This window comes from Vulpes lagopus, chromosome 3, assembly GCF_018345385.1.
Source record: "Vulpes lagopus strain Blue_001 chromosome 3, ASM1834538v1, whole genome shotgun sequence".
Taxonomy (NCBI): Eukaryota; Metazoa; Chordata; class Mammalia; order Carnivora; family Canidae; genus Vulpes; species Vulpes lagopus.
In genome coordinates, this window is record NC_054826.1 from 117,536,521 (window position 1) to 117,549,820 (window position 13,300).

A 13,300-nucleotide genomic window follows, 5' to 3' on the forward strand; every position below is an offset into this window, starting at 1 on the left:
TCCCTACTGATTAAAATAGCATGATAAATATATACTATATAGTATATATATGTATATATGTGTGTGTATGTATATATATATATATTTTTTTTTTTGCTTCTCCACAGGAAGCCTGCTTATCCCTCTGCCTGTGTCTCTGCCTCTCTCTGTGTGTCTCTTATGAATAAATAAATAAAATCTTTAAAAAATAATAAATAAAAGCACAGCTTTGTCATTTACTCTATTACTTTGGACAACTGACTTATGTTCTCAGAACACCAGTTACCTTGTCTATAAGATGGGGATAACAATTTTTTTAGCTATTTTAAAAAGATTTTATGTATTTGTTTGAGCAAGAGAGTATGAGCAGGGGAAGGGGCAGAGGAAGAGGGAGAAGCAGACTCCCTGCTGAGCAGGGAGCTCAACATGGGGCTTGATCCCAGGACCCCAGAATCATGACCAGAGCAGAAGGTAGATGCTGACTGAGCCACCCAGGCGCCCCTTTTTGAGCCATTTTAGAGCTAGTATAAGGATTATGTTGGAGCACATAAAGCACAGATCACAAAACATGGCACAGTGAAGCAGAACAGGGTAGGTTCTTAGTGAAGGATAGTATTGGCCCACTTATTTTCCTGTAAATATGAAATGTATTGAGATTCTTGATATAGTTACAATCAGGTGAAAACTAACCTGTGAGATAGATGATTTACTGTTGGGGAGAAGAAAATAACTCATAAATTGCCCTGTAGTAATATCTTGTATATTTTGTATTTTATGACTTAGAATATAGTTTCCCATGGCTTTTTAAACTATTTTGAAAACTGCAGCCAATGCCTGATTACTTTGAGTTTGATTATCTAGTTCTAGGCCAGTCAGCCCCTCAATAGTACAAATGGAGACAAAGGAAATTATTTCTGTGGAGAATGAATCATCTCTGTGTCCCATGTGGTACCTAGCACTTAGTAGGTACTAAATAAAAAACAAACAATTTAATCACTTTTTACTAACTCCAGTTTTAGAAATCTTGGGTAAAAGGTAAAAATGAGACTCTTTGAACTCTGTTATTTCATTTTTCACTGTCACTATCTCTAGCCAGAGATTTTCACAACTGAGCTCTGACTATGCCAGAGACATTACATCAAATACTGGGAATAGTGTTTGAAATTCAAATAGTGTTGAATAGGACTTTGATTCTGATTCTTTTTTTTAAAGATTTTATTTATCTATTCATGAGAGACAGAGAGACAGAGACAGAGACACAGGCAGAGAGAGAGGGGGGCTCCACGTAGGGAGCACGATGGGACTCGATCCTTGGTCTCCAGGATCACACCCTGAGCCAAAGGGAGGCACTTAACTGCTGAGCCCTGATTCTGATTCTTATGCAGAATGATGTCAATATGACTTTATTATTATTTTTTAAAATATTTTATTTAGGGGATCCCTGGGTGGCTCAGCGGTTTAGCACCACCTTCACTCCAGGGCCTGATTCTGGATACCCAGGATGGAGTCCCACATCGGGCTCCCTGCATGGAGCCACCTTCTCCCTCTGCCTGTGTCTCTGCCTCTCTCTGTGTGTCTCTCATGAGTAAATAAATAAAATCTTAAAAAAAAAAACTTATAAACCTGTAAAATCAGATTTAACTTGCATTATTAACAACTTCAGAGAAACGTTCAAAGAGGCCAAAAAGGAAAGGTATAGAACAAGATCTATAGTGTCCTATTTGTTACACACACATGTGCACATGTGGGGTTTTGCGCAGACTCTCTGGATAGGTATACCAGACACCAGACACTAATAATAGTGATGGTTTCTGGACAAAGGCCATGGACAACTGCGGGGCCAGGGGTTGGAGGAACAGTTTCTTGTCAACATAGAGCCTTCAGTGCTATTTAGACAATTTCACTTTTTCTATTTTAAAGATTTACTTTTGAGAGAGAGTGAGGGAGAGCACATACCTGCATGCATGTACATGAGGAGAGGGGCAAAGGGTGAGGGAGAGAATCTCAAGCAGACTCCCCGTTGAGTAGGGAGCCTGAGCAGGGCTTTATCCCCTAACCCCGAGATCATGACCCAAGCTGAAATGAAGAGTCAGATGCTCAACCGAGTGAGCTATCCAGGTGCCCCTCACTTTTTCTTTTTTAAACCATGTTCTTAAAAAATTAAAAAGTTCTGGTGGTGAGGGATCAGTGAAGTAAAATGCCTCATTATTCTTTTTGAACTCAAGTTCAAACCACTGAGATGATATAATTTTTATTTTATATTTATTTTTTTAAGATTTTATTTATTTACTCATGAGACATGGAGAGAGAGAGGCAAAGACACAGGCAGAGGGAGAAGAGGGCTCCAAGCAGGGAGCCCAATGTGGGACTTGATCCCAGGACCCCAGGATCACGCCCTGGGCCAAAGGCAGGTGCTAAACCGCCGAGCCACTCAGGGATCCCGAGATGATATAATTTTTAAAGGAGACTATTATCAATGCAATAAAATGCTGGTTATATGGATTTCTTGGAAAGAGGACACAAACCGAGGGTTGTCAGATTTTAGCCCAGACTCTGCCACAAACTACCTACAAAATCTTAGGGAGGTCACTTATTTTTCTTTATAATTTCTATTTGTGTGTATGTTTCATGGGGGTAGATGGGAGGGACCACACTAAATGGCCTTTGGGATTCTTAAAGTCAGTGGTCAAACATTAATCTCTAGATTAGATGGGTCCCTATCTATTTATTAGGTCCAAATTTTGTATTACTTAAAAACATTCATTAGACTAGGAACAACCAAAATGTCTGTAAAGTAGGAAATGACTTAATTATGATATATCCACTAACTGAAATAGTTTGTTCATAAAAAGAATAACTGGAAGGATCTTCAAGATGTATATTAAGTTAAAAAAGTTAGGTGCTGAACAGTATGTAGAGAAACACTAGAATATGTAAACACTTTATATACATTTACTTATTTATTTAAAGATTTTATTTATTTATTCATGACAGAGAGAGAGAGAGAAAGAGAGAGAGAGAGAGAGAGGCAGAGGGAAAAGCAGGCTCCATGCAGGGAGCCCAATGCGGGACTTGATCCCAGGTCTCCAGGATCTGGCCCTGGGCTGAAGGCGGCACTAAACCGCTGGGCCACTGGAGCTGCCCTATGTACAAAATTTAAAAGAAAGGATTTACAAGAAACTAATAACTTTTTTAAAGATTTTATTTATTAATGAGACACACAGAGAGAGAGAGAGAGACAGAGAGAGAGAGACCAAGAGAGAGAGGCAGAGACACAGGCAGAGGGAGAAGCAGATTCCACACAGGGAGCTCGATGGGGGACTGGATCCCGGGATTCCAGGGTCACACCCTGAGCTGAAGGCAGACACTCAACCGCTGAGCCACCCAGGCATCCCAATAACATTTTTTAAGAGAAAGAGCATTAGCAGGGAGGGGGCAGAGAGAGAGAGAGAGAGAGAGTCTTAAGCAGGCTCCATGCTCAGCATGGACCCCCATATGGGGCTGGACCTCACGACCCTGAGATCACAGCCTGAGCCAAAATCAAGAGTTGGACGTTCAACTGACTGAGCCACCAGGCACCCCTACAGTTAATAACATTTTTAATGTCCGTCAGTAGCACTGTGCTGAGGGTTGTAGGGAGACTTCATCATATACCATTTTATGCTTTTTGAATTTTATATGAAATATTTTTCCTAGTCAAGATTTAAATTTTAAAAATCCATTCATCCTGTAAGAACATTTCTAAAAAAATTTTTTTTAAGATTTATTCATTTATTTTCGAGAGAGAGCACAAGTGAGGGGAGAGGCCGAGGGAGAGGAAGACAAGCAGACTCCTCGCTGGGCAGGTAACCCAACACGGGCCTTCATCTCAGGGCCACAGGATCATGACCTGAGCCTAAACCAAGAGTCCAATGCTCGACTGAACCACTCAGAACATTTCTTTTAAAATGTAGGTAAAGGGGAGACTTGGCTGACTCAGTTGGTGGAGCATGTGACTCTTGATCTTAGATTATTGAGAGCCCCACATTGGGTGTAGAAATTACTAAAAAATAAAATCTTAAAATAGGGGAAATAACCAGGAGAGTTTGTTTTTATTTTTGTTTTTTATTTATTTATTTATTTATTTATTTATTTATTTATTTATTTATTTATTTATTTATTTATTTATGATAGAGAGAGAGAGAAGCAGAGACACAGGAGGAGGGAGAAGCAGGCTCCACGCCAGGAGCCCGACGTGGAACTCAATCCTGGGACTCCAGGATCGCGCCCTGGGCCAAAGGCAAGCGCCAAACTGCTGAGTCACCCAGGGATCCCTGAGTTTGGTGTTTTTAAAATAAAAACCATTTCTAGTTTTCTTTCAAGGCGACCATCACCCCTAGGCACTGTGGTAGCTCCTGAGGTCCACAAATCACAATTCTTAAGAACTGCCTCTATTTACCAAAGTCCAGTCGTATTAAAGATTTTCTGTGGACTTCTGTGAGCATGTGTGCACTTGCGCTCACACCCCCTCTACATTTATCTAGTCCTTTGTTCTGTAGTACATTAAAAGTGACTTTTCTCTAATTTCCTAACTGTGCTTCCTGAGATATTAAAATAACTGTGCTTGCCTGGTCCATCTTATATATAAAAACTCAACTGTTGCATATATGTATCACTTAAAAAGAAATCTATAAATGTCAGATGGTTTATAAACTGCCGGTTTAATCCAGTTTTTTCTTTATTGTGGTAAAATACACATAATATACTATCTTGACTGTTTTTAAATGTATGGTTAAATGTATGGTGTTAAGTACATTCGTGCTGTTGTGCAACCAATCTCCAGAACAACTTCCATTGGAAACTTATTTTTGGTTTTGTTTCTTAAAGATTTTATTTATTCATGAAAGAACTAAGAAGCAGAGACATAGGCGGTGGGGGGGGGGGTGGGGGGGCAGGTAAGCAGGCTCCCCTCAGGGAGCCTGATGTGGGACTGCATCCTGGGACTCTGGGATCACTCCAAGCCAAAGGCAGATGCTCAACCATTTAGCCACCCAGACGTACCTCACTGGAAACTCTATACCCATTATACAACTCTCCATTCCCACCCCCAGCCCCGGCCCCTGGCAGCCATCCCTCTACTTTCTGCCTCTGGGAATTTGATTTTGTCATATGAGAAATGTCGTATAAGTGGAACCATACAGTATTTGTCTGGCTGTGACTGGCTTACTTCACTTAGCGCAATGTTCTTCTATTATCCTTTGTTCCAAATAGCTGCAATGCATAGTCTTCCAGTCTGAGCTAATTTTTTAATTTTTATTTTATTTTTATTGTTTTTAAGATTTTACCCATTTATTATGAGAGACACAGAGAAAGAGGCAGAGACACAGGCAGAGGGAGAAGCAGGCTTCCTGCAGTGAAACTCAGCCCAGGACCCTGGGATCATGCCGAGTCAAAGGCAGATGCTCAACCACTGAACCACCCAGGTGCCCCTGAGGCAATTTTTAAAAAAATTCTAAATACAGAAATATGGAAGCATAGGATGGAAATGGGGAAGAAACATAAAAAGAACTTCTATTTTTGGGAGTTTTGATTAAAGTACTATAACCACCTAGAAACAAGCTTTTGCCTATAATTGGAAATTTCAAAAGAAAACTACCTGTATATTAAAGCATTCTTGCAGAAATAAGCTACTGATACATAGAAAGGATATAAGAGGGTACTCTCAAATGAATTTTATTTGCTTATTATTAAAATATACAATCCAATCAGTTTTTAAAACTCCTTGGGAAAATGGGAAATTCACATTCCTTAAGTCAAAATGAACGTATAAATATAAATTGTGGCATGTTACAACGCACTCATTGTGTTAACTTTTCTATTAGTTAGTGAGGTCATGAAGTACCCTTAAATCCAGACTTACATTTTCCAATGGCCATTTCTGTGGGAACTGTACTTACTTTCATGTTCACCCAGTGTATGTGAGGCATTATTTTCCACTTAGAATGCTTTCACAAGAAGTCTATTTTAAAAACCAAGTTATTTTAAAACAAAGTTCATTTGGAATAGCATAGTTTATTATGGCTTAAAACTTTGGCAACAGAGAACTTTATGATATGATGCTGGAAAACTCTCCCCAACACTGATACACGCACACTTGGCAGAGGCAGTGTAGCAGGCCTGTTGGTCTGAGATAGGTCAGTACTCCACACGGAGGTTTCCAAAACGAGGTTATGGTAAGTATTTGTGCTTTTATAAAGTTGGTGATTCTGCAAAGAAAAAAGGGAATTTTTTTTTTGAGATAGTATTTATAAACAGAGTAGAACAAATAAATTAGAGTTCTTGATTTTCACTTTCTGGGAGTCAAGCTTTCAATACAGAAGTCACCCACAGACTTCTCATGTTACAGTTCAACTTACAATTGACAGGCTTACAAAAAAAGCTCATTAATAACTTTAACTTGGAAGGAAAGCTTATCATCTACACCTTATAACAATTTATACATCAACTGCACGTTAATTCCAGCTCCGCTATTTGTGTGACATTGAGAAAATTACTTTTCAATCAATATCAAGTCTATTCTCCTCGAGGTGACATAATAATGGTGCCTACCTGCTTGTTATGACAAATGAGACAATGTCTGTAAATTACTTAGTAATTTGTGCATTATAAACACCCAATATATGTTAACTATAGGTTATTAATAAATGCCCCATGTCTGTGTTGATTCAAAACGGGAATATAAAGATAAATAAAACAAAAGTGAATAATATCTTCATGGTCAAGGGGCACCTGGGTGGCTCAGTCAGTTAAGTGTTTGCCTTTGGCTCAGGTCATGATCTCAGGGTCCTGGGATCGAGCCCTCACATGGGGCTCCCTGCTCAGAGGGGAGTCTGCTTCTCCCTCTCCCTCTGCTCCTGGCCCCTCCCCAGGCTCATGCTCTGTCTTTCTCAAAAAAATAAAATCTTAAAAAAAAAAAAAGATCTTCATGGTCTAGAAGATATTACTATTTAAGAGCTAATGAGTCCTCTGAGGATAAAAAGATATTTTCTTAAGTACCTCATGAGCTATAGAGCAATTTTTTATTATTCTAGATCAGGGTTCCTCAACCTCATGGTAACAGTGTTCTGGGTGGGATAATTCTGTGTTGTGATGAGCTAGTCAGTCCACTGTGTGTTGTGTGGTACCTCTGGCCTCTACCCACCAGATACCAGGAGCATCCTTTCCTCACTCTGCATTTTTGTGTTGCCATGGCCTATCAATGTGAGCTTCAAAGACCAACCTGGGCATCAGTTTCCACTCCTCAGAGCTGCCAATGCCTGCCTGTGTGGCCAGTGGTCTGCTCAGGACCTGAACATCACTACCTACACAGTCTAAACTCCACTATTGACAAATGTTAGTCATCAAACAGTGGCATCTCAATCTGGGAGTCAGAGACTCTGGAAATCACCTCTCCTCAGGTCAGTGGATCAGGATGAGATGGCTAGGTTCTCTGAGAGCAGAGAATTTTACCCTCAGGTGTAGGTGTCACTGGGTCAGAGTGAAACATCATGTTGGCTGTAGGCCTGACAGGCCAGGCCCCTCACCCTCTCTCTCAGGCCAATTGCTCTTAGGTGAATGCCTCCAGATGATGCAACTGGAATCAAAGTAACTGCCTACCCAGGTAAGCTGGGGGCCGCTTTCTCTCTTATTATGTAAGCAGCCACAAAATATCCTTGATTTTGCCTCTTGGCCCACAGAGCCTAAAATATTTACTATCTGGGCTTTTATAGAAAAAAAATGGTCAACTTTTGTTTTTTATATGTATTTTTCTCGTGGTCAATACAGAGAAATGTCTCATAACATTTGGTGTTCATTCTACCTGATGTGATCTTTGTAGCAAAAAAAAAAAAAGTTATGTACGAGTAAATAAGTTATGTACAACTGTAAGTGTTTTCAAGATGAATGCCCATGGAGCCCACACTTGGGTTAGAAACTGTTGTGAATGTCTAAGAGCTTCTGTTTTCAGCTCAGAACTAACTGGGAGAGACCTTAACAATTATTATCTAATTATTGGCCTAACACTATTACCTTACAATAATGACCACAGGTAGAACTTTAACACACCTCTTCACAAGTCTTCAAAGGTCCTCCTCCCCACTTCAACCTCCGAGTCCCAAGCCGATGTCACGCAGGTTCCACATGGGCACTTGGATTTTATTTTATTTTTTCACTTGGATTTTAAAATGAAATAAATTCAGGGGCACCTGGGTGGCTCAGTTGTTGAGCATCTGCCTTTGGCTCAGGACGTGATCCTGGGGTCCCTGCATGGAGTCCCACATTGGGCTCCCTGAAGGGAGCCTGCTTCTCTCCATCTGCCTATGTGTCTCTCATGAATAAATAAAATCTTTTTTTAAGATTTTACTTATTTATTCATGAGAGAGAGAGAAAGAGAGGCAGAGATGCAGGCAGAGGGAGAAGCAGGCTCCATGCAGGGAGCCCGATGTGGGACTCGATCCCGGGTCTCCAGGATCATGCCCTGGGCCGAAGGCAGGTGCTAAGCCACTGAGCCACCCAGGATCCCCAATAAATAAAATCTTAAAACAAAAACAAAACAGTGTCCAAACTGTACAAAACCAAAACAGCCAGAATGCTCTGTCCCTATATATATCTATAGAATTAATCTAGGTGTGTGTATACACAGCTATATACATTCTATTGAAGGAGAACTGGAGAAAATTATAAGGAAATTAAGAGTTTGACTTCCACCAAATATTCAATTGTACCCCACCCTGGAAATGAAACCAACCAAGATGAAATAAACTTCTTAGATAATACGCTGGTAGCATTTAAGCAAGGAGCATTAAGATAACCTCCAAATACTGCTCTGCCCTATACTCCCCCTCCAGAGTAGGTAATTTATGGAATAGGATTAAAGAGAAAGAGCAGGAAATGGATACTCAGAAATGAATACCATTATAACCGCACTTAACCCACCAAGGAGAAGGCTCACCAATTTTGACCTTCACGTGGGCTTTTTCTACCTTTCTAACTGACAAGGGGTTGGGGAGCTCAGTGGAACTGGTCCTCAGAAGCCTCAACCATAGAGTTCATCAAACAGGTTAGCACAAAGGGTCTTGTGGTTTAGTATAAAGCTCGTGGGATTTAGTTCAAATGGCTTCCAAACTTCGGGATCATTCAAGTTTCACTATATACTTAATTTTTACCTTAAGTTGACTCATGTAATGTGTTTTTGTTTGCTTGTTTTTCTTAAATGTATTTTGAAAAGCAACTATCGCTATTGTAAAGAGAAAAAAAACCAGTATTTGGCATACTTCTATTAATACTTCACCTGTAAAAAAACCAGTATTTGGCATACTTCTATTTAATAGAAGTTATCCATTGCAAAAACCCAAACACATGTGGTATGAGAGATCCTAGCTGGGTGCAGCTGTTGCCTACCAAAGTGTTGGTGGCTGGAGATTACCAACTCCACAGTAAGGACGTACTCCTTGATAGAATCAAAAAGACCACAAAAGAATTGAAAGGGGAAGGACACCTGGGTGGCTCAGTGGTTGAGCCTCTGCCTTGGGCCCAGGGTGTGATCCCACATCGGGCTGCCCGCAGGGAGCCTGCTTCTCCCTCTGCCTGTGTCTCTCATGAATAAATAGATAAAATCTTAAAAAAAAAAAAAAAAAAAAAGGGAGGGGGGGGAATAACTTTCCCACTGGAGAACTCATTGCTACTTAATGCTGTGTCCCTGTACCACCTAAGATCATGTTGTTTCAGAAACAGCACAGTCCCTTCCCCCACCCCACCCACAGCTCCAGATGGAATGTCTTAATTGCCACCCTCTCCTTACAAAGCCTAAACAAAAGAAAAAGATCTCAGTCTCCAGTGGAGTAGGTAACGCCTTTAACAGCACTAGGTTTCAAAAACCTACCAAAGTTCAAAAGATGTAATCCCTGAAGGAACAGACCACCTGCCCTTCACCTCCACTCGCTTAATATTTTCCAACAGAAGGGCCTGAGGAAACCATCAAAAACACAGACCCAGAGATGATTAAGGAATATTGCAGGTGATGATTCTTCCAAAGGCACTTACTTGGCAGAGGCCTGAGAGGCCACTCTGTGGGCTGGGGTCTGGTTCTGTACTAGGGAGGCTGACTTTTCTTCTCTGAAGCAGGGGCAGGTGTGCTGCTCTCTTGGGACAAGGACTGCTGGGCCTGGGGAGCTGGAGGCCCCGACTCGGGGGCTGAGGATGCTGTGGCAGGGAATTCCTGCTTTAGCTCCTGGCCTGCTGGTGGCGGCGGAGTCTCAAAAGCCTGTGTGACTGGCTTCTTCTGAAGCTCCTGGGCAGGCTCAGACTGGCTGGGAGCAATCCCTTGAACACAAGAGATGGTCTCGGAGGTCTGGGGGGTGTGACACAAGGTCTTAGAGTCTGGGACTGCATGCGAGACAAGCAGCTCCACAGGCTGGGTCTGAGAAGACTGGGACGAAGGGAGCTGGATCAGAGACACAGGGGTGGCCAGGGCCTCGCCTTGGGAAGCCTGAGCACCTGGAGATGGCGTTTGAGAGGCGGAAGGAAGATTCCCCAGCTGGCTCTGGCCACCTGGGGCTTGCAGGTGGCTCAGGGCAGGAGACACCTGGGGGTGGCTTTGAGAGGCCAAGAGGACTGGGAGGTTCCTCTGGGCAGGCACTGGCACCACGGGATGGACCTGAGAGGCCACAGAGACTGCGGGCTGGCTCTGAGAGGCTACACCTGTCGATGGGCTCATGGGGGACAAGGGGACAGCAGGCGGACTCTCAGAGGGCCCAGGGGGCGCAGGCTGGCCTGCAGAGGCAGGAGTGACCGCAAGCTGGCTTCTGGAAACACGCAGGGCTGGAGGCCGGCGGGCAGAGGGGACTACGGGCAGGCTCCTGGAGGAGAGCACGGCTGCGCACTGGGGCTGGTCTGGAAGAGAGGGAGGGAACCCAGGCGGCACCAGACGAATGAATAACGAGCCCTTGCCCCGTCCTGGCGGCGCAGCCTCGGGGCCGGGGGTGCGAACTCGCTCGGCACCTCCGGCTGCCTCGGGTTTGCGGCCCAGGTCCTCTCTGCACGGGTCCTGCGCGTCGCCGCCCTCCTGGCCGCCTGCCGGCTCGTCTTTGCCCCGGTGCTCCTCCTCCAGCCGGCTCTGCAGCTGGCCCGACAGGGTCACACTCTGAAGGAACGCCCTGGGCCCGCAGCGCCGCCGCATCCGCCTCAAGGTGCTCGACACGTTGCAGACGGTGATGGAGATGCGGCGGCCCAGCGCGTCCGCCGCGGAGGAGGAGCGCACGGCGGCCGGGCTCTTCGCGGCCTCCTCCGCCGTCAGCTCGATGTTGCCGGTGTACCAGAAGACCCACCACAGCAGGCTGAAGAAGATGACGATGGAGCCCAGGTAGAGCAGCAGGTCGTAGAAGAACAGGTCGACGAAGACCCCGGTGAACAGCAGGGCGGCGCCCACCGTGTCGAACACCACCGCCAGCCAGAAGAAATGCCTGCAACGGCCGAGGCCCCGGTGCTTCTTGGCCTCCTCAACGAAGTTCCTCGAAAACTCCATGAGTTGCCACTGCCGCCGCGGCCGCCGCCGGGTCCGCGGAGGAGACCCGGGCGGGCCGTGCAGCCGCAGGCCGGCTGTGGGCCCCCGCGTCGCCATGGCAACGCCCCGGGTGCGCCGCGCAGGGGGCGGGGCTGGAAAGAGCGGCCGCAGCTCACCTGCCGTGGGGGGAAGAAGCCCCGCCCCCGACGCCGGAGACGGGGCGCATGCGCAGTACGCCCGTCGCCTGCGTGTGCGCGCGTGTCCTCCCCGCATGCGCAGTGTTCCTCCCAGTGCGCAGGCTCACGGCATAGGGACGTGGGCTGGGGGGGCGGGGGGGGAGTCTAACCTAGTTAGTGTCCCGGCCTTCCGGGAGGGGAGCAGCTGCTTCACCTTTCCGCGCGCCTCCGCTTTGGGAGCCAGGGGCAAAGGATCTTCTAGTGACTGCCCCTGCGTCTGGGAGGACGGCGGGGCCCCCAGCTGCTGCCACAATGAATGGTCTTCCTTTGTTTAGGCCCAAGAAGTGCTTAGATTAGGATCTATTTTTGTTTTTTTTTTTAAGATTTTATTTATTTATTCATGAGACACAGAGAGAGAGAGGCAGGGACACAGGCAGAGGGAGAAGCAGGCTCCATGCAGGGAGCCCGACGCGGGACTCGATCCGGGGTCTCCAGGGTCACGCCCTGGGCCGAAGGCAGGCGCTAACCGCTGGGCCACCCGGGATCTAATTAGATCTTAATTCCCATCTTACCCGTTTGCGGGTAGTTACATTCTCGTGCTGGTTAATAGCAGACCTAGAGGGGAATGATGGAGGGCTTTTCCACCTCTCATTTTCTTCCCCTTTGGTGTTTACCACGTGTGTTCACCTGTTTGCCCCGAGCCTTGGGAGTAATTAAATGACTGCTTTTCCACTAGTCCCGACAGAGTAAGGTAGGACTCAGTGTCAAAAGTAGGAAGGCCCTGGAGCCCAAAAACTAAAATAGATTAAAAATGAGCTCATGTGAAGCTTGAGCATTGGGTAAGACCTGGTGTCATTCAGGTTCTGTTAATAAAAAGCCTTGGCCAAGTACTCACTTTTGGTCATTCAGTTGTTAAAGGCAGGATTTTTTTTTTTTTAATGACTTTTTCAGGGCATCTGGGTGGCTCAGTGGGTTAAGCATCTGCCTTCAGCTCAGGTCCTGATCCAGAGTTCCCGGATGGAGCTCTGCACTGGGCTCCCTGCTTCTCCCTCTCCTCTCTGCTGCTCCCCCTCTGTGTGCTCACCTTCTCTGCCAAATAAATAAATCTTTTTAAAGAAAAACTTCTTAATTTTAGGGGCGCCTGGGTGGCTTAATTGGTTGCGCGGCCAACTCTTGATTTCAGCTTTGATTGTGATCTCAGGGTCATGCAAACAAGCCCCCCATGGGGCTCCCAGCTCTGTGGGGTCTCCCTCTGCTCAAACTGTATTTCTCACTGTCTCTAAAATAAATAATCTTTAAAAATAATAACCTTTTAATTTTAGGAGAGATTTGCAGAAGAGTTGTGAAGATAATATAGACAGTTCCTGTCTATCCCCAAACACCCAGTATCTGTGATATGGGGAACAAAGGCAAAAAAAAAAAAAATTAAATCTCCTTAGAATTTACAGCCCATTGACAAGTCCTTTAAAAAGGCAGAGTTACGTCCCTCTAGGAACTGCCTAGAAGTTAATATTTTGCTAAGGGCAAAAGGCAATCTTAGGTTAACCATCCTTGGACCTCTAGGATCTTGTAACTCTTCAACATATACAAATTCCTTTGGAAACCTCCTTTATCTCTACCCTCCAAT

General features: G+C 44.8%; 1 protein-coding gene across 1 annotated transcript; it reads right to left on the reverse strand.

Annotated features, from left to right (window-relative positions):
• Positions 1 to 5,667: 5,667 nt before the first annotated feature.
• On the reverse strand, positions 5,668 to 12,566 carry LOC121488374 (SH3 domain-containing protein C23A1.17-like). Its single transcript, XM_041750897.1, has 2 exons — positions 10,039 to 12,566; positions 5,668 to 6,224 (listed from the first exon to the last, which is right to left on the reverse strand). Exon 1 carries the CDS (start codon positions 11,768 to 11,770, stop codon positions 10,088 to 10,090), a length of 1,683 nt encoding a protein of 560 aa, XP_041606831.1. The 5' UTR covers positions 11,771 to 12,566; the 3' UTR covers positions 5,668 to 6,224; positions 10,039 to 10,087.
• Positions 12,567 to 13,300: the final 734 nt, after the last annotated feature.

Excerpts from the sequence above, each read along its gene's own strand:
- LOC121488374 (XM_041750897.1), bottom strand. The coding sequence starts at position 11,770 with ATGCGGGGAGGACACGCGCGCACACGCAGGCGACGGGCGTACTGCGCA.